The following is a 21,095-nucleotide window of genomic DNA, read 5'->3' on the forward strand; positions in this document are numbered from 1 at the left end:
AGTACCCAGTGATACTGGCTATTATCCATTAGGAATAGGTCTCCATAGCCTCCTCTACAAGCCCGCGTGCTGCTGAACACATTGCAGCAGGTAAGTAGGTACCCCTGAGGAAGGAAACAGAGGGGCTCGTTCCTTCTCCCTCAGCCAGTTATCAGCTATGCTCATTCCTATTCCCAGGATGCTCAGTCTACTCAGACTGCGCCTGGCTCAACCCGGACTAAGAAAGAAGCTAGACCTGCCCTCATACACAGAGAAGGTACAGTTGGAAAAGGCCATACGCACTTCACGTCAGAGCAGGTTCATTCACAGTTCATCTTTATAGCAGCGTTTCAGCTGAATGCACTTGTCTCCCTGTGCTCAGCCTTCTGCTTTTAGCGTGAACACTCTTTCCCAATCACTCCTACTCATGTACAAGAAAGAAGCTTCCCCACATCCTACATACCTCTGGTTGAAATGCTGCTTTCGAACGTCATTGCCATTCAGCACCAAGACATCAAGGATGTGGATGGCACTGATTTTTCGCTGGGCTTTCCCCTAGGGAGGGCAATACAGAGACTTACTGCTCAGACTGTTGCTATTTCAGCTTTGATGTATAGCCTGTTTTTTGACAGGACATCATTCTCTTCTAGCAAGAAAGCACCTTTCCAGATATTAGAAGCACACAAATTCCCTGCTGCCCACTGTACAGTAATGTGCCATCCTCCAAGAACTGGTGTATCTCAACAACACAGTTCTGTCTCAGGGGAGGGAGAGAAGGCAGGACCACAGCTGCCATCACCAACTCTCTGTGCCTTATCAGGTACCACAGCACAAAGCCCAGTGCACTACAGCATCCTCATCTGAGGTGCCAGAGGGCAGCCAAATTCCCAGGCAGCAATACCTTAAGCTGTGAATATAACATGAGAATCTTTTCCCCAAGGTCTGCAATCACTACTGAGCAGTTATGTACCCACTTAGAACACTAAGTCATGTTGGCAAATGTCATCTGCTGCTGCACGCAGGACAACATCAGTATGTCAGGTCCAAAGTGTTTTCAAAATAATGTTAAAAGCTCTTATCTCTAGCACTGAACAGAAGAAGAAACTTAATCCAAACCAGTTTCTCTAAAGATCATATACAAAAAACCCTTGCACCTGGCACAGATGGAACATTTATTCTGTAGTATCTTACAGAGAATACGTGAAAATGCTCATTGTATTTGCAGCCACTTGGTAAGGGAGAGAATAGCCTCCTACCTCTCCTTTCAGCTCATGAACAATCTCCACAGAGAGAAGGGTATCTCGTGGCAGCTCAGTTTTCAAATCCAGCTTTGTCCAGCGATCTGACTGGCGACCATCCCAGGTGTAGATCTGTGATTTCTGAGTGTAGAAGGCAGAGTCAGATTCAGCTAAAGCTTCATGAGGGCAGGGGTGGAGGAGAGACCTCTGACTAACTGTAGAGCAGCCCTCAGAGAATCTTTTTGTCCTAGGCTGTCACAGGCAGTTTCTTTGTCAGAAGTTTTAAGAAAGAACCTTAATCTCTACAGCAAAGGAACAAAAACACTGATTCTAATCTGCCAGTGACTTTTCATATCCACACAAAGAACCAGAAATAGAACACCTTTAAAAGGACAGTGAAGATAATTAGAGACACTAGCAAGAGTACAGGTCTCTGTGTAGGCTGTGACTACAAAAACAGGGTTAATAAGTGTGAAAAGCAGTGAAGTCAGGTGAAAGAAAAATAAAATAACTAGCAGTCTCAGGGACTGCTGATGGGGATCCTTTCTGGTCTTTAAGGACAGGAAAGGATGGGATGAAACTGCAAGGCATAATAGTAGCATTGAAATGAACCAGCAAAACTCCCAGACTGTTCTCAGCACTTACCCCTAGCCCCAAGAGGAACTTCTGCTCACTTCCAGACACCATACACCGGTACTCTAACACTTGACGGATTTTCTCTAGCGTACTGGAATTCAGAGGAGTAGGTTTGTAACTGAAGGTATCGATGTCCGTGCCCTAAAGAGCAAAGCAGGGAAAAGGCAAATTAGACACAATGCATCAACAGGTAGGTAAATGCAACTTCTATGGGAAATGATAATCCAGGACTAGCTTCTTCATTCAATTTCTATTTGTATGAAAGGACTCAGAACAAGCTTCTCGGTAAGGTCTCACCTGGATTAGCTCGAAGAACTTGGACTTGGGATCTGAAGATGAAGGAGCAACACGAGCTTGATCAGGAATCTGAAAACAAATCCAAACGACTGATAATAAGTGTTATTCTTTGGCATGTTCATAGGAACCTTTCTGGTTTCAATACATAACAGAACATCCTGCCCCCTGAAACTCCTGCTCTTGGGATTCCAGTCGCTGGAGAGGTCATCTGGCAAATAAAAGGTCTCATGTTTTGCAAATTTAATGTAGACATACCACATCTCACAGGAAACAACAGGCAACTTCAGAAAGTTTCAGGCTAAATCTTTGATGTCGTGCATGTTTCAATGAAATACTCTTTCATCGAAGACACACAATTAGCCTGTGAAACTGACTGCCATACCTATGGCCCCACTGCAGTCAAAAGCTCAGGGAAGAGAAACTGCAGACTCATAAAACAGGACCCTCTGCTGCTTGGGAACTAGGTGCTGAGTTCACCCTGTATACAATGAAATATTCTCAACTGCAGCAAAGAAGCCTGCTCAGTTAAGCCATACACATATTGAATCAGAAACATCCTGTTTGCTTGAAATGGTCTCTGACTGTCCCACAAGACAACATACTAAACCTCTGGCTAGAAACTCCTGTCTGTACTGCAGCTCCATTCTTGTTTCACCACAGCAAGGACACCTTCACAACCTCCCTGCCTGGCAGCTTACTTACCCCCCATAGCTGGAGACACTCCTTTCGGATTTCAGCCTGCCGTGGCTCAATCAGCGTCCTAGAGAAAGACAGCAGACTTTTAAGATGGTGAAACCTCCTTGCTCTTGCAGCATTGCATATCTCAGCCCTATAAAACTCACATCTTTCAGTGCCTGGCTTGGGAATGACAAACGTGCTGTTCCTCAGCAGGTTCCACAAAGGAGGATGCTGCCTTCCCTCCCCACCCTCCACCCATCTCCAGTCCCCATGTTTAGCTTTGTTTCATGGTCTGCACTACTGATTAGCAGCCACCACTCCATCCCATGAAAGTACTACTGGGCATCAATATTTTTAAGTTACATATTAGTATGAACTTAGGCTAATCTCCAAGAGCTGGGTACATAGCCCTATTTACAAAGAGCAATGAAGACCCGCTGACAGCCACACAAAAAACAGCGTCAATGCTAGGATTAACTCTTAGATAATTCCTGGCTACCAGACTCACTCAACTTTCTACTACGTATTCTCTCTGAATGACACCGGAACAGAAGTCATGCCAGGGAAACAGCTATACATTGCAATGGCTTTAGTTTTACGCAAGAAATTCACATCATAAGCTTTAGGTAAGGCTAGGTGCTTTGAACTACCCCTGGAAAATGAAGAGCTATGAACCACACCCAACTTAGATGGTTACTGTAGAATTGAACATACCAGCTGGGAGTTACTTTTCTGCTTAAATTCCTGCCAAGAAGCAGGCCCACTTGTGGTAATTGGAAATCATGCAACGCATGGAAGGCTTCTCAACAAGGCTGATAATAGAGCATCAACTTTCAGGACTCCTCCAGCCACCCACACATTTCTGCAAATAACTCAGGCAGACACACATACTGAGCTACCTTAAAAGCACTATTCACTTTCCTGTCTCCAAAGACCAAGCCAAGCACCAACTCAAATGAAGAACACATTAAACAAGGGCAAAGCAATTCATTTACAGTAAGTTAATTCAGTCATCACCAAAAGCCAGAGGAATATACTCACGTGTCTTGAACAAAGGCACGAATTTTGGCTAGTGCCTTTATCTGAACTTTGCAGTGGCTGAAAGAGAGGACAAGTTTCAGTCAGGGAGCAAGTTAATCACCACCAAGATTGTTCTACTGTTCAAAACAAGGAAGGGTGCTGGGACAACAGGAGGAAGCCAGTCTGATCCTCAGAGCAGTGATGGATCATTGCCAACATGATTCAAAGTGACAGCAATACCATTGGAAAGAACTAGGCAGTAGCCTCCTTTCCTTTCTACACAGTACTCGGAGGCCAAACGGTTACTAACAGTATACAGCATTTCTCTCTGCACAGGGTCCCTCTGCTCTGCTAAGCTTGTCAGGGAGCAAAAACAGAGCAGTGTAGCAGCATCAACAAGTACCTCCATGAGTGCAAGAAGCTACAACTGAAAGCCATGTTGGTTAACCTGCCTACAGCCAGCAGCCCTCATTGCCCACGGGCACTCACTTTTCATTGGACTGGACAATGTAATCGTAGAAATCCTGGTCGCCTTTGATCACATTCAATGGGACAACAAGATTCACATCCACATCGGAGTTGCGCAGCTGGTTGAGTCTGATGTTCACCATGAAGAGATAGTCCCGCACGTCATCAATCCCTAGCTTTAATCCTTTGCATATCACATACCTGCAGAGCAAGGCAGAGAGATCATGTGGGTTTAGTTCTTCCACACAGCCAACTTTCCTGCCACACTCCCATTATCAGGACAGTCTCCCAAATCCCAGGAATTCTTTCCTCCTGGGTATCCCTAGGAAGGTGCAATCTCACCTGTCACAAAGTGATTATATATTTTCTACACTCTGGAAAGATTGGGACTCAACTCCATTGAAAAACCCCACAGATCTCCCTCAAGTAGTAAATCAATTCTGCTAAACTTGACAGGTACAATGATAACACACATAATATGCTCTAGCTTCACTGGAACCATAGTAGTTTGATGCAAACAGAGAAGGATAATTTGGCAGATACCTTCTTTACCTTGTCAAACATCATAATTTGCTAAGCATCTAAAACGTTTCCTCCTCCAAGACAGTTGCCAATTGAGGCAGGTCACAGAGCTTCCACTAGACTTGCCCAAACCCATCGATCACTGTATTTAGAGGACAGGGTTTCTTTAGTAGTCCCTCATGCGCAAGAATCTCACCTCTCTGAGTTAGCAGGGCGGCTTGTCACAGGTTTAAAGATGCACACTCGCTCAAAGCAGCAATACAGCAGATAAACAAGTCCCACACTGAATGGAGTGAACAGGTCAAAGGTTTTGCAGACAAAATGTCCTCCTGGAAAAAACGAGAGGAAGCACACAGATATCAGCAGTTTATAAGGAAACAAGGAGATACCAGGCATGTCAATAACTTTCTCTTCTGCAGAACTGGTAAGGGTGTTTTTGTACAATTAAACAGCATCTAAAACACATTCATGAACTGGGCCAATGGGACTCCGTGAACCATCCTCCCCATATCTCTGCAGCAAAGAGAAAAGCATTTCCCTGACCAGGATCAAATCAGTATGCATGCTGTCTCATGCCCGAGCAAACCTTCTATCTACCCGCTATCCTCCCCTTCCAGGCCCAAACTGTGCCCCATGGCATGGCAGCATGCTATGCAAAAGCCTCAACAGAAGAGGAGCTCCCATATGTGCAACAAGAAACCTCAGGCCGGAAGAGAAAACTAACACGTGTTACCCAAACAGAATAACTCGCCATCTAGAAAGAAAAGAGTCTATGTTGCCCCTTACCTGCAAACAGATTCCCAATTTCCCCATGCAAAAAGCAGTTAGTCTTACAGAGCTAGTATCTACCCAGACAGGAAAGGCTTAAAGAAAGCTCCTCATTTTACCATATCACATTTGAGACTACTGCTAAGTAGATCATTGCCTCAGGTACTTCTAAACATAGGGCACAAGATAAATTATAACATAATGAGCCTTTTTGTCTTCTGTGTCAGTGCCAAATGCTAACTAAACTCAGCAGAAAAGAGGAGCCATCAAAACCAGATAGAGCTGTAATGTCCATCATTTGGCAACAACAAGGTACAGCTAAGACAGTATGAGACATGCCTTGTTCTGATCATGGAGATGGGAGATTTAAAGGAGAAAAGCCACAAGTTAGAGGGAAGGATGAACTGGATAAACACCACTGTTTCAACTAGCCTGCTAGAATATTCAGGAAGCAGCTGGTCCAGTTAGTACCATAAAACTCAGATATACTGTCCAGTTATCACACTAGTGACCTTAGCCCAAGACAGCTACATAATATAACACATCGTAAGAGCTTTAAACTAATGCATTTTACCTCATGCTTTTAATTAAAAGCGAAATAGACATAGATAATCTTATTTTTCTGCCCCAGTACTCTGAGCTTTGCAACAACCATCTCAGGACGTATGCATACACACTCAATTCTGTGCAACTTAGCCTCGCTGCAGAGCGGACTTCGTGGCATGTTAACAAAAGTTGTACAGCGCCCTTCCGCAATGCCACTCACAGCTTAGAGAAGGAGGAAGAAGATTAATGGATAAAACATACCTGTCCGGACAATGGACAATGCTGTAAGGAACTGGCAAAGCATGAGCTGTTTGCTTAGGATTTCTTGCAGATTCTCCTGACCCTCCACTGAGAAACCCTGCAAAGCACATTGCATGTGATTAGTATCTCCACAAATCTGTTGGTCAAGCAAAGGATTCTGTACAGCTGAATCACGGAATCATGTTTCTTTAAGATAAAAAACACTGCCACCAGGAATTTTAATGGCAAGCCTTGAAGAATTTCACATTGTAACTATGGACATGTGTCAAATATCCTACTATAGGCAGACTGAGGTATCCGTTTTGGTCATTAGTGCAGGAAGAAAAAGAAATAGACCAACCCCATCAGCCATTAAGAAATGCACTCCCTTGTGATCAGTATTGTCCAAAACAAAATTCCGGAAAGCAGTAATGTTCTCTGGGCGAGTGATGTCTCCATCTCCATCAATTCCTCCCTCTCCTAAGGGGAAAAGAGGAGACAATTACTAACATGTTTGCAAGTACAGACAAAAGATCAGTATGTGCAGGTGATCTGTTGTATTCAATCAACATTCAGTCAGAAATTACACAGACCTTGATAGGCAAATAAGCATTAATACATTCCCTTGTTCACCACTGAAGATGCTTGTTAATTTAGGAAAATTATTCAGATTGTGTGGTCAGGGCTAAACAAAGCCATACAGTAACCATGCTCAAATGACGAGTTGTACATTAACCTCAGCAAAAGACAAATCATTTGCTGCCCTCCCCCGAGATGAGAACTGACTAAATGACAACATAATATTCTCATCCAAGTCAGAATGACACATAGCTGAACCTACTAAAAATGTAAGGTTCAATCTCACTGCACAGCTCACCTGTTAATAACATGTTTTTGCAGATAAGGCAAAATTATTTACATTGTGCATTGGCTACCTTCTATTAAGAATTCAAATCATTCCAAAGAAACACAATACTCTATTTCCAAACACTATGTAATCTGGAATTTAAAAAAGCAACCGCAAAAAAACCCTGCGAAGAAGTTCATAAAGGGAGTAGGGAAAGGGAAACAGGGTTTGTGCATGAATGTTTGCACAGTTTGCCCATATGGCTCTTTTTAAAGAGAAGTACATTGTCCCCCAGGTTGGTGTTTTAGAAAGCTAATCTAAGGTGTATTCTAGAGCTCACTAATACTGACTTTGAAGAAGCCTGAACTTCTATTTGGTATAGGTCCTATAAATCTTCTACAACTACAGCTTCTATTAACTGAACTGGAGGACTAGAAAGCAGCAGAGATCAGGATGCATGATAGCACTTTGATAACTAAATTCCTCATCAATCATCCTGTCAGTAAGTGAAGTAATGCTAGAATTTGTTACCATTCTTCACAACTGTAGTGGTTTAACCCCAGCCGGCAACTAAGCACCACACCCCCTCGCTGGGGGATGAAGAAAATTAACTCTATCCCAGCCAAACCTAGCACAACACCACAAATATCACGGCAGTCGACTTCATTCCCATCACTGGGAGAGAATTTGTACACATCTCACTAGACTTCATAGCGTAACAGACAGAAAGGGATCAAGAAAATGCATCGAAGTCCCTGGGCTATTCATTTCTCCAGGTATCTCCTTCTCTCCACAAGAACGGCAGTTTGCAGTGAGTTATGAAGATCCAAATGCTGCAACCATCAGAACAATGCGTTTATCTGCCTTGCTGCCCCTGCCATGAACCTTCTCTTTAATAGCTCTAATCCTGAAGCGCTAACCATTCCCTAAGAGTTCATGGTCAGGTGTGAAAAGTGGCAGTCAACAAGAGTCAGAGCTGTGGAGAGGGAAGGAAAAAAAAAAAAAAAAAAACAGCACAACAATGGAAAAGCAAACCCTCTTTTCTACAACACAGTCACCCTCAAGTTTCCTTTATACAGTGTGAAATAAGAAGCAGGAATACTAGCAATCCTTGTATTTCCCTTCAATTATCAAAGCAGAGCTAGGGAGGTCTGATATAGAAGCATACTGCCAGTCAGGCAAGTAAGGTTTCTATCTCTGGCTGTGCTAACAGATCTTTGGGCAAGTCAGGGGGCTGGAGCACCTCCCCTATGAGGACAGGCTGAGCGCGCTGCGGTTGTTTAGCCTAGAGAAGAGAAGGCTCCGGGGAGACCTTACAGCAGCCTTCCAGTACTTAAAGGGGGCCCACAGGAAAGATGGGGAGGGACTCTTTACCAGACATTGTAGTGATAGGACAAGGGGTAACTGTTTTAAACTGAAAGAGGGTAGATTTAGATAAGATATTAGGAAGAAATTCTTTACTGTGAGGGTGGTAAGACACTGCAACAGGTTGCTCAGAGAAGCTGCAGATGCCCCCTCCCTGGAAGTGTTCAAGGCCAGGCTGGATGAGGCTCTGAGCAATCTGGTCTAGTGGAAGGTGTCCCTGCCCATGGCAGGGGGGTTGGAACTAGATGATCTTTAAAGCTCCCTTCCAACCCAAACCATTCTATGATAAGTCATCTCACTCACTGTGTTTCAGGCTGACATCAGTGAAGTGGGAAAAATATTGTCAAGCAATCTTAAAGCACTCTACAATTTTCAGATAAGCAAAGCACTCAAGTATCAACTGTTACCATGGGACACACATTCCCAGGGCAGACTGGAAATAAGTGCAGAAATGTGACTTGATATGCAAGCTCACCAATCTCAACCCCTTTCTCAGATGACGGCCCCCTTCTACCTTGCAAAATGGTTCCCTGTAAGCAGGCTTCTCGTAGATCCCCATGCTGGTATCAATACCAGCCCCCTCCCGATACAGAGGCTGCAGCATAAGCAAAAACATCTGGTAACACTCACACATGCACTACATACCATAATAAGGTTCAAAGAGCTCACTGGAAGCAGCATAGAAGTCCTCTAGTTTAAAATCATTTGGTCCTTTCAAGGTCATGCCAAATCCTTTTGCATGCCACTTCCGCCTCCACAAGACGTACTCAGAGAAGCCTCCGGGACCAGCACACACATCAGCGAAGTAGAGCAGCTCTGCATCTCGCTCCTTTATCAAGGGCCTCTGCAAAAGGAAACTGAAGAAATTCTACTGACCCAGTAACAGCTCCCATCAGTCAAACCAGAGACACCATAAACTGCACTACTCAGCCAGAGAAGTCTCTTTCCAGCACCCGTTTTCCCAGCTAGTATCCTATGGATTCTCCTTTCCTCCCACCTTCTCCGTTCTCTGAGAAAGCACTGCTGTTTGAAAGTTAAAAAGAGGCCCTCACCCCATGGAAGTCCTTAGGGTTTGTAAACATGTAGTCAAATACATGGTCCATATTTGCCATTTTCATTGCAGCCCTGTGAACACATAAATAGGAACCTATTAAGTTTCAACCTTGGCTCCCAAGGCTGAAAGTGGACATAAATGCGACAGGGGCTACATGACCAGAAGTTCTGCAAACCTGTTCAGGAAGAAAACTCCACGGATCATCTCATAGGGGTTAGATCTTGTTCGGGCTCGACGCATTTCTTCTCCATCCAGCTCATCAAATACACTCTGCACAAAGAGAAACAAAATTGAGCTGGAGCTGGCACAGACTTGAGGGACAAGTAGGCATGAGCATTTCCTATCCTCGTGCTTCTCTCTCCTTAGACAGCAAACTCCGTGCAGGGCTTGGTTCACCAACACAGAATGTTTTTCCATCACAATGATGTTCACTCTTCTTCCAAGCCACCCCGGTTCTCAAGCAAATTTAGTGACACTGAAGAATTCTGTACTGATAGCACCAGAGCCTGATAACACGGTTAGCCACCTCAAAAGCAGTCACAGCCTACGGTATTTCCCTCACACAGATATACACACTCACACTCTACTGCAATTTACAAGGGTGTGATAAAACCTAGGAGTGAAGATGGAGCACACAAGAAAAGAAAGGGAGCTTATTTCCTTAGCTTATTCAAGTCTTCAGCCCTTCATTTGAACTAAGTAAGAAAGGGGGACTGTTTTCATTAATGTCTTTGAAGGCTGATGTGCAAAACAGGTTGCTGAACAGACAGTAACAACCAGGATGTGTGGTCCCACTAGTGGCATGGAGGTGAAAGATGTTCTAAGCTCCTGCCAATCACTTAAGTAAACTACTCAATTCCTTTCAATCATTTATTTCACTTGCTTCCCCAAAAGTTCAGTTCCTCTCTAAAGAAGGGGACTCACCTTGCACTGCAGGACATTACGTAAAAGCTCTTCACTACAGAACTCTGTTTCGTCTTCAATCACCATCTTCCTCTGGAACAGGATGAGAGCACAGATAACAATTAGCAAACATGGTATCAGTCATTTCAGAATGCTACACGTACCAGCGATGAAGGTTGCCAACCACATGCTAGGCTGTATTAGCAAGAGCGCAGCCAGCAGGCTGAGGAATTATTCTCCCCTATTCAGCATCTTGAGACCACACGTGGAATACTGCATCCAGTTTAGCACTCCCCAGCACAAGACAGACATACTGGAGCAAGCCCAGCAAAAGGGCCACCAAGATGACAAGGGTGCAGAAGCACCTGGTGTGCGAGGAGAGACTGAGAGAACAGTTTGTTCAGAATGGAGAAAGGGAGATCCTACTGCTGCCTACAAGTACCTAACAGCAGGAAATAGGAAAGATTGATGTAGACTCTTCTCAGAGATGGACAGCGATAGGACAAGAAACAATGGACACAAAAAAAAATGCCACTTAGCTATACTGAAATTTTTATTTTGCTGACTGGGTTAACAAACACTGAAACAGATGCCCAAACCGAACAAGGCCTTGAGCAACCTGATCTAGTTGGACCTGCTTTAAGCAGGAAGCTGCACTGGCAATCTCTAGACATTACTTCCACCCTAGGTTATTCTACGACTCTTTGACAAGGCAATTGTTTCAGGCTGAGTAGTCCTGTGTCTCCTTAGGCTGGTAAGTACTGGGATCTAAAAAGTTACCTTCCCCACAGTCATCCACTCCTTCAGCTCCTGGGCATCGGGGATTTCTGTGGTACACTCAATGCACCAGTCCACCTCCTCATAGGCACTGGGCTGCAAATACAAGACATGGGGAAAGTCAAAGACGTTTTTGCTAGCAACATGTAACAACTGATTGCTCCCAAAAATTTGCCTCCCAATCCTAGTATAAGGGGTTATGCCATGACTTTAGGGCCAACCATATAGGTTTTTTTCTCCTAGTCTAAAACATGTCTTATTTGTTTGGATTTAAAATAAAATAAAATAAAACCACAAAACAAAAAATAAAAGAAAGACCACCACCAAAAAAAACCCCACACCACTTTCATCTCATTAGAGTCTGATAAACAATCAAGACAACGCAAAAGCCTAGCACTCTCAAGGTACATTTTAGAGACACTGCAAAAGAGACAGCTGCCAAAAAAACCCACACTTCCTGATGGTGCTTTGCACATCCTTTCTCCCAGTTCTTTCCAAAAGGCCCCCTCATTCCACAACTTAATTCAGGCTTCGAACAATTTTTATAATCTTGGGAAGGAATTGTTTTAGCAGTTAAGATCAAAGTGTGCCACTCCTCCACAAAGAGAGGCTGCCGAGATCTACTAACTGTCTTATATTTATCATAGTAGTATCATCCACAAGGGTTAATTATACATAACACTTAACTGCTGCGAGCTGTAGAAACACACTGGAGAATGACACCTGAACAAATGAGTTTACAGACCAGGTCTCAAATTCCTGGCTCTCAAGGAATAACCTCTGATACTATTTCCAACTGGTGAAAACAATTCAAAGAAATGAGAGCGAAATACTATAACATGCACCATACATGACCTGATAAGCATTGCTGCCCTTGACTAACAACAGCTGGGACCCTCTGGGCTTACCTCTCCAGCTGCCAGATCCCTAGGAGTCAGTGTTGTGGTTTGTTTTTTTTCTTTTTAAATACAAACATACAGCAGCTATTTCGCAACAAATAATATCAAAACTGGACTTTACTTTCCTGACAACATCTACTTCTATTTCCCAGTTTTCCTTCCTGTTGAAGAGCTTGACAAGACACAGGAATATAACATCGAGCATTTTATTTGGGACTATTAAACACACCCAGAAAAGATTTTTTTAAAAAAATTACCTATACAGGCGTGAAAAACAAAATAAAAATGGTAAACCCAAAGGAGCTTGATAACAATTTTCAATCACATTCACTACTGCAAACTCAGAAACAAATCCTACAGACCACAGCAACAATCCATCTGAAACTGATTTTGTGCCAGAACATTAATACATGTGACTGAAAACAAGTTTTGCCATGCTGTTCTGGGGCAAAATAAGGCCTGAGTCTACCCAGCAGAGCCACTTGATGGTAGCCAGTTGTGTAAGACAACACTAAACATCATTCCTAGAGAGCAAATCCTGAACACAGCAACAGAAAAGGGATTCAGAATAGGAAGTACTTACCTCTGGCTCATCCTGCCAATCAATATTGAGCTCCCCATCAAATCCTTTGAGGGTCAGCCCAAAGCCTCTTCTTCCCTTCTGATTGGAGGCCTCAACAATATCCTTCCTGCCTTGGCCATATTTTCCCAGACCTTCTCCTTCCCGGAAGCCCATCTTGGCCTATAAAGAAAGCAAAGGGAGCACACCGAGGCAAATGGACTTGAGTTTATGTACTACTACTGAGATCAAAGACTAGCAGAGAAAATGACACATGACCCTGAAGTGACTTGAAGGCATTGAGCGTTTTTAATCTCAGTTGTGGCGTTCAGGACTTAATACTGAGTTCACTTCACTGAGGCAGGATGCAAAAGAACTAGATCTAAAGAATGATGTTTGAAAAGACAGCAAGTTACAAAAGGTTCAGTGATGCGGGAACAGCCTGCTCAGAGGAAAAAGTAGTGAGGAGCCTGGAGCCATTCATCACTGTGTTCAGTAAGCGTGGAAGGTTCCTAAAACAAAAGATCCTGGCACAGGAAAAAAAAAATCATGTTGCGATGATATTTTTTGTTGTGAACATGCAGTTACATACATTTCAAGCATCAGTTAAAACTTCACCTAAAACTCAGAGGAGGAATGCTAGACACACTGCTCCTGAAACACATTCCCATCTCTTAGGTTAAAAGAAATGTGTTCATTAACTGCTACTGTTTCAGGCTTTTCTCTTCATAAATTTTAGCAACAAGAGAATAACAACAAAAAGCATGAATGCAGTCAATTTCACTCCCTCCAGTATGCAACTACAAAACAGTAAGTAAATAAAAGACTTATGGATTAAGTTTCACTTTGAATGAATAAGTTATCCATATAGTTCCTCCTGTAAAAAGCAACAAAACCATTGTTTATTACCAATTAGTATGAGAAACACCACAAGAATATCAGACAGGTTTTATACAAAGGTACACAGTGTCTTCCCTTTGCCACCTGGCTCTGAATCAGACCTTGAAATATGTACACCAAATGCGACAGCCACTGAGGCTGTAATACACCGGTTTTCCGAGGACAGAATTTTGAGCATCATGGACTATTCTCCTTTCACTTACCTAATGCTACCAAATCGTTTAACCAGACTTGGTATCACATCAATCTTTATACTCAAATTTATAAGGCCTTACAAACAAAAGCCTCCCGAATTCAGTAGTAAAAGCTCCTACATCAGGGTGATTGAAAGCACACATCCCAGTTGGCTCAGGAGAGAACTCTTCAAGTGAAAGACAGTCTTGTGCTAGAATCAACAAACTCCAGCCCAGTGCCAAAAACACACATGGACAGATTCTGAATGATCAGCAACAGGATTTATCTACAGAGAGGCACAATCAGCAACTCTCAGCCTCTGGATCCCATTGAGTTTTGAAAATCAGCAAGAGCTGAATGTTCCTTCTTCATATAGAGGTATGATCCTGCTGGTCAGCAGCATTCCATCTCCTTGAGTGGCAGTATCTCCCTGTTCCCACCCCGAGTAGCAGCTAGCACTTCCCAGCTTCTAGTAAAAGACTGAACTTCTAACTTGGCAAAGGCAGGTACAAGCAGGCCTACCACCATGAAAAAACTGCTGACCCCTGCCTCTTGTGAGTACAGCACCGGCACAGAACAAAAGGAGACCCAAATTCAGTCCCCCATCGAGTCCCAAACTGCCCGCCACGTTTCAAGTAGTACACAACTATTCATCTCATCCTCTCTGCTGCCCTTGGAAATAACATTTTTGTTTCTCTGTTATCAAGAATGGAAATTCTTTCAGGATTATAAGATACTCGTGATACCACAGTGACAAAGTTTGCATCAGGAAATAAGTATAACAGCATGCACCGAAAGAGACTCCTCTTCTCTACAGCCTACTATTGCCTTTAAATTCAGGAAGAAGTTGCTGAATTTGGGACTACTATGAGACAGACAACCATTTTCGTAGAACTTTCTAAAAGTACTTTCTTCCCCACACTAACACTATGCAATCAAGGGGCTGGCAATCGCCTTCAAAGTTTAGTCGTCACAATTGCTATCGTTCACAACTCCCTGCCTTTCCAAGAAATTTCTGGCCCTACATAAAGCAGAGTGGCACTACTTGAAAGAAAAAGAAATACCTTAATAATTAAGGTAATAATTCTACAAGGGTATGCCAGCCAGCCTCCAAGATCAAACAAATTAATGTCAATCACAGAATTTGTTAAGGCCTTTCTTACAAGGCATTTGTTAACTCAAGCATTGCAAAATAACACATGGCAGGACTCTTTTTCAAGCTCAGCAAGCTGCCTGACCCAGAGATCTTTCCCTTCACATTCACCTTCCCACTCCTAGGCCTTGAACATGAATCAACTTTCTTTTTTAACCGATCCCCTTCAACCAAGCTCGCTCAGCCTCCCCCCATTGCTCAGTAGCTGGCTCAAAGAAGCAGAACCCTGCTACAAGGAGGATCAGAATCAGAGTTAAAATCTTTTAAAATGGACTGGTCTTTTCCCTTTGCTCTCATCAGGTCTTAATAGTTTGGTCCAAAACTATTTTGACCTACCATGAGCTTTTGGGAGACACTGTTATACATTGAGTAGCGAGATGAAGTACCCTCCACCAGAGAGTCTTGTTTGAACTCATTGCTGAAGACTGGTCTTTTTTCATCGCTCTCACTGTCAGATCCACTGCTGCTACTGGAAGACTCTGAAAACAAAAACAAAAAAAGTCAGTGAGTATGAAAAGAAAATGGAAGAAAGACATCTCAGTCATCACATTAAGAACTATAGTGTGTGACTCATTAAATCCTCTCAACACACACACAGAGAGGACACTTCAGTATCTCAAATGTGCTATGGGAAGCACGCAGGTGTAATATACAATACCCCGTGGAACCAACACCTGGTTATCTGCCCCTTTGCCTCAGGGATGCACACAACCTCTCTGAGCCAATGGATTCCAGGTCCCGCAGAGGGCCGGCCAAACCCCATTACGGCAGCAGAGCAGGCCACTGCATGACCATGATAGTACATTGTGGCGTGCCTGACCTTTGCAATGATCCTGAGGAGCTGAGAAAGTCCACAGAGATTCTCTCCCAAGAATGATGACAATTACTGACACCTTGATAAAACATACTGGATTTTCCTCAGTTTACTACCTAACTACAGGTGTAAAGGCATCCCTAATTTAACCAAAAATCCACATCAACTACACAGGCATCTACCAAATAGCCAACACGGCAGTAAGAAGAGAGTTGAATCCCTTAGTCACCGTAGTAAACTTGTTTGACTCCACTACCCACCTCAGTAGCGAGGATCCACAAGTTCACTACAGCAAATGAGTTTTTCACCTCTAGAGTTTACTGATGCATACAAATCTACGTGAAAGATAACATCAGAAGTCGCCAATCTAGTTTAAGAGTACACCGACAGAGACAAAGGTTTGAGGTTAATCAAGTCAGCAGTCCAATCAAGGTAATATGTACCACCATACACAGCAGGCACTCAAAATAAACTTTTGTCACCTGAAACTGATGCAGCAGAGCCTTCATGAGCACCAAACAATGAAGCTCTGTCTATGCTCAGTTCCACCCTGGGATCTACTTGGGAAGAACCTAGGCCCATATGAGCTCTATAGTCCTCGCTGCTGCTCTACAGTTGTGAGACGCCCAAACCCATTTGCTCTGGGCTGGATGTAACTGGGATGTAGCTCAGAAGGCCAACCGTATCCTGGGCTGCATCAAAAGAAGTGTGGCCAGCAGGCCGAGGGAGGTGATTCTGCCCCTCTACTCCACTCTGGTGAGACTCCACCTGGAGTGCTGCATCCAGCTCTGGAGTCCTCAGCACAGGGAAGTCATGGACCTCTTGGAGCAGGTCCAGAGAATGACCTCAAAAACGATCAGAGGGATGGAACACCTCTCCTATGAGGAAAGGCTGAGAGAGTTGGGGCTGTTCAGCCTGGAGAGGAGAAGGCTCCAGGGAGACCTTCTAGCAGCCTTTCAGTACTTAAAGGGGGCTTACAAGAAAGATGGGGACAAACTTTTTAGCAGGTCCTGTTGTGATAGGACAAGGGGGAATGGTTTTAAACTAAAAGAGCGTAGATTCAGACTAGATATAAGGAAGAAATTTTTTTACAACGAGGGTTGTAATTGTTGTTAGCAGAGTTAATCTTTTTCTGTTTATCACTTTAAAAGGAATTATTTAGCTCCACAGAAGTGTTAAAAAAAAAGACATTACAATTACCTAGAAAGAAGCACTGAACTTCTCTTACGTTTTTCTCATTTAAGAAAAAATACAGGTTATTTCTCTCTCAACTCCCCTATCTCTGTATTTTCCCATTACAGAAAACTGAGCATCACTTAAGCAACAGTAAACAACTGCATAATTAGTAAAGAAAGGCCATTACAAGAAAGTGAAGTGAAAATGAAAGACACCATAGTGAAATATACTACTGTAGTTAAAACCCTTTCAATGTGTGCTCAATCCTTGTTGCTGAACTATCAGCTTTTAAGATTCAGGACTTGTGTCCCCACATAACTACTATGCTAGAGTTTTACAGTATCAACCTTTGAGGCTTCCAGCTTGAGACAAGGAAGGCTATGATTTAACTTGTGTTTGCAATATTATGTACCCATCTTGATTTTCAAATGTCGGTCACACAAGCTACATTTCTCTTTCCTTCACAAAGTTCTTCAATATGCAGGATCACAAAGGATCTTGCTTTAGGGTAAGTTACTGTTTTCTGCTTCTGCGATACACAGCTTCAATTAACTTTGCTGCCTGCTTTTGAGCTGTGTCTTATTTTCCAGAGGCTCACGACGTGCCTCAAACACAATACCCGCTACATAAACCTCAAGAAAGTTCCTTCACAACTCTTCTTGCTTTTAACATTTGCTAGGCTGTGTTTAGCTGAGATTGGACCTCAAATCACTTCTGTCCCCCAACCTTCTTTCTTTTTGAACTGTATCAACTTGTTTCTTAAACATTAAGACTCACAGTCTATTTTGATCCACATATGAACTCTAATCAAAAGGGGAAAAAAATTTTTAAGATATTGGTTTGAATTTTTTGGCTCAGCCCTGAGCACACACAGCGTTCCCTACCCCAGCTCTCACACCCTGCACCTCCAACCTCCTCACTCACCTCCAGCCTTGCCAGACAGGTACACACACTGTACCCTGTCACTACAACTACTCCGAAACTGACCCACTCATCTTCCATACACATCCCCTTCCATTTTCACAAGATGAAGGCTTCTTTATGTGTTCAGGCCCTTTCTCGCTAACACTTTATGACCATGGGAAATCCCAAGACTCAGAAGCAGCAGGCACGACCACGAGGCAACCTGAAGTACCATCCCAGGAGAGCTTAAAGCACCCTGCATTAGCGATACCAGTTGTGTGGGGCACTCGCCTCATCTTTGGTATACCCCAAGCTCCAGATGAGAAAGCACACTCCAACTTGAGAAAAAGTAGGCAATTAATTTAGTTAACTCCAAAACAGTTTTTCTTTCTGAAACCAAACACCTGTGAGCTCTCACAACTCCTCCCTCCCACCAAAAATCCCACTGAGAGAGCAAAAGAGTTGGTGCTACAACATAGAAGTCCCAATCAACCTGCCCTTTGTATTCATCTCAATTTCTGCCATCTGCAAAAATTTGATAAGATTACTGATTTTTTTATTTTTTAAACAATAAGGGATTATGGTGTTTCTTTACAGCACAACACCCACAACTCCTCACTACTGAAAGTTTCCAAAACAGAAATAACTGCTGAGACTGAAAAGATTAATGCTGCTCATATATTACAAGAACATTTACAGCTTTGGACCATGCACTTGTCATCTACCTCAAGTTCTATTTTCTGTCTGAATTCATACAATTCCCAGAACAAACTGTTTACATGAGATTTTAAAAAAGCTTAAAAAAATTCACACCAATCCAAGTTTGCGAACAGAAATAATATAGTTTTTCTCCTAAACAGAGAGTATGCCCTTGAAGTTCAGGCTATCAATTAGGGTTTAGCAGACATGGGTTCAATTCCTAGTTATTATTTCGATTCCCTGCAGCAGCATATACCTTATCTCCAACCTTACCTTGAGTAGTATGATTACTAAATTGAGTTTCATCATCTGAAGTAGAACTGAGGGTTAATCCCAAGTCTTCTATCCTCTTCTTCTGCTTCTTTTGGGGGCTGCTAAATTCAGGTTCTGTCCTTCTCTTCATTTTTGCTGAAAGAAGATGATCGCACTTGGTAAACATTAAGCAAATCAACTTTCTCCTGCATGCTGAAAGGTAAGGCGCAGCAGCGTGGTGGCATAGATCATTTTATGGACTATCCAGTATTATGCTTCTCAACTTAAGTTTGCTCTAGGTAAAAGTATTGGCTTCTTTTGAACCTACTTTATTAAGAGCTAGTCTAACTAAGCAACTTGAAATCTATGCAAAAGCTTCCCTAGTACTGATTACTTGAATTTCGAATCATTTCTACAACCTACTTACCATTAAATGCTAGTAGATGAGGACAACCCAAAATCAGCACTTAGATAACTTAAATATACGACAATTGGTTACTACTACTGAATCAAAGATTCATTTTATCCAAACACACGCACAAAAAAAAAAGGAAATAAGATCAATCTAACAGAGAACATGCAAGTGGAACCTATTTCACACAAGAGACTCAGAGCACCTCTGACCTCACCTCTGCAAATATTAATTAATAAAAGAGCTTTCCTACATGACTTCTACAGCAGAACTTTGTTAAATATGTGTGCTCAAGGTGGAGGGTGTTTGTGTTTTTCACCAGGAATCACTGGCAAGATATCAAGCTTCTGGATGTGGCTGATAAACTTTTTATAAACCCAGAAAAAGGACTAACACTTAAGGTGGAGTTAACAGAAGCTAGCTAGGAAGGCCTGCAGAGGACAAGACCCAGGGAAGAGGAGAGCAGGTGAAAATTAAAAGGCACAGATGCCTAGAGCAACTAGCTAATCCTCCCTGCTATTAATAAAAAGCAATAAAAACCTATTGGTGTTTATTATTCTACATAGGAATGCTGGGCCAGAAAAGATCATAGAATTGTTTAGGTTGGAAAGGACCTTTAAGATCATCAAGTCCAGCTGTTAACCAAGCACTAGCAAGCCCACCACTAACCCATGTCCTCAAGCACCACATCTACAACTCTTTTAAATACCTCCAGGGATGGGGACTCAATCACTTCCCTGGGCAGCCTGTCCAATGCCCAACTACCCTTTCAGTGAAGGAGTTTTTCCTAATATCCAACCTAAACCTCCCCTGGTGCAGCTTGAGGCCCTTTCCTCTCATCCTATCACTTGTTACTAGGGAGAAGAGACCGACCCCCACCTGGCTACAGCCTCCTTTCAGGTAGTTGTAGAGAGCGATAAGGTCTCCCCTCAGCCTCCTCTTCTCCAGGCTAAACAACCCCAGCTCCCTCAGCCACTCCTCATAAGACTTGTGCTCCAGACCCTTCACCAGCTTCGTTGCCCTTCTGTGGACGCGCAAAGGTCACCATTCGAACCCTCTGTTATCAAACCTCTTTCCAGGAACATATACAGGGCAGCTGAAGTCCAATTCCTTTATTCACCCTCACAGCTCTGACTGCAAAATCACCCCACAACTTCGCTGCGCCATGGCTCAGACATCTTCCCGCTTCCACCAGAAGCTCATTTACAGCCAGCTCATATTTACCTGCTCTTATGTCAATTTAGACTTTTTTTTTTTCTTTCCTTGGTGGCTTATCGCTGACAAACCGAGAGCAATTTTCTGTTTCCTCCGAGATACCCTCTTGCTGGGTCAGCACCCTCCGAGTTCACCGCTGCTGGCTTCCCCTCAAGACCTCCGCCCGCCCGCCCTCCCTCCCTCCGCACCGAGGGCCCCTCAGCCCGTCCCGTTTCCCGCTCGGCCCCAAGGCGGGCAGCCTCAGCCGCCACGAAGGGACGCCCCGTCCGCCGGCAGCCGCGCAGCGGTGAGGGGACGCCCCTTCGGGGCACGGCCCGCAGGGGATTCCCTCACCCCCGACCCCTTACCGGCACAGCTTTTGCCGGTTTGACCCCGCGGGCCGCTCCTCCGCCCGCCCCAAGGGTGGGTGGGTGGGCTGGGCCGGTCCGCCCGCCCGGGGGCCCCGCAGCCCCCCACTCCCAGTACCAGAGGCTGCTGCGGCCGGCTCCGGCTCCCGAGGGCCCGGCGGCGGCGTGGAGGGAGGCGGCCCCTTCCTGCGCCGCCACCGGCGCTTTCGTTTCCCCGCTCGGACGCGCCGCCGTCGCCGCCCCCGCCCCGCCCC

General features: G+C 43.9%; 1 protein-coding gene across 5 annotated transcripts in view; it reads right to left on the reverse strand.

The window, feature by feature from the left end:
- The window catches only part of CMTR1 (cap methyltransferase 1), a 36,435-nt gene that overhangs the window by 13,930 nt on the left and 1,410 nt on the right, over positions 1-21,095 (reverse strand). For 2 of the 5 annotated variants that reach the window (XR_015708465.1, XM_087775892.1), the window contains exons 2-19: positions 18,889-19,023; positions 15,360-15,502; positions 12,821-12,979; positions 11,342-11,434; positions 10,583-10,654; positions 9,834-9,928; positions 9,657-9,729; positions 9,250-9,448; positions 6,754-6,872; positions 6,414-6,510; positions 5,035-5,167; positions 4,338-4,517; positions 3,870-3,926; positions 2,853-2,910; positions 2,151-2,219; positions 1,863-1,994; positions 1,236-1,358; positions 443-534 (exon numbers count right to left, since the gene is read on the reverse strand). Coding sequence is in view for 4 of the 5 variants with exons in the window: in XM_087775892.1 (XP_087632018.1) it covers positions 443-534; positions 1,236-1,358; positions 1,863-1,994; positions 2,151-2,219; positions 2,853-2,910; positions 3,870-3,926; positions 4,338-4,517; positions 5,035-5,167; positions 6,414-6,510; positions 6,754-6,872; positions 9,250-9,448; positions 9,657-9,729; positions 9,834-9,928; positions 10,583-10,654; positions 11,342-11,434; positions 12,821-12,979; positions 15,360-15,502; positions 18,889-19,023 (2,029 nt within the window). In the remaining variant the exon portion in view is untranslated. Of the gene's footprint in view, positions 1-442; positions 535-1,235; positions 1,359-1,862; positions 1,995-2,150; positions 2,220-2,852; positions 2,911-3,869; positions 3,927-4,337; positions 4,518-5,034; positions 5,168-6,413; positions 6,511-6,753; positions 6,873-9,249; positions 9,449-9,656; positions 9,730-9,833; positions 9,929-10,582; positions 10,655-11,341; positions 11,435-12,820; positions 12,980-15,359; positions 15,503-18,888; positions 19,024-20,503; positions 20,639-20,841; positions 21,084-21,095 lie in introns of those variants that run through there. The other 3 variants (XM_087775894.1, XM_087775896.1, XM_087775895.1) reach the window with 3 other exon arrangements.

This window comes from Nipponia nippon, unplaced genomic scaffold (genome assembly GCF_047370975.1).
Source record: "Nipponia nippon isolate SJK-2023a ecotype South Korea unplaced genomic scaffold, ASM4737097v1 scaffold_4, whole genome shotgun sequence".
Taxonomy (NCBI): domain Eukaryota; kingdom Metazoa; phylum Chordata; class Aves; order Pelecaniformes; family Threskiornithidae; genus Nipponia; species Nipponia nippon.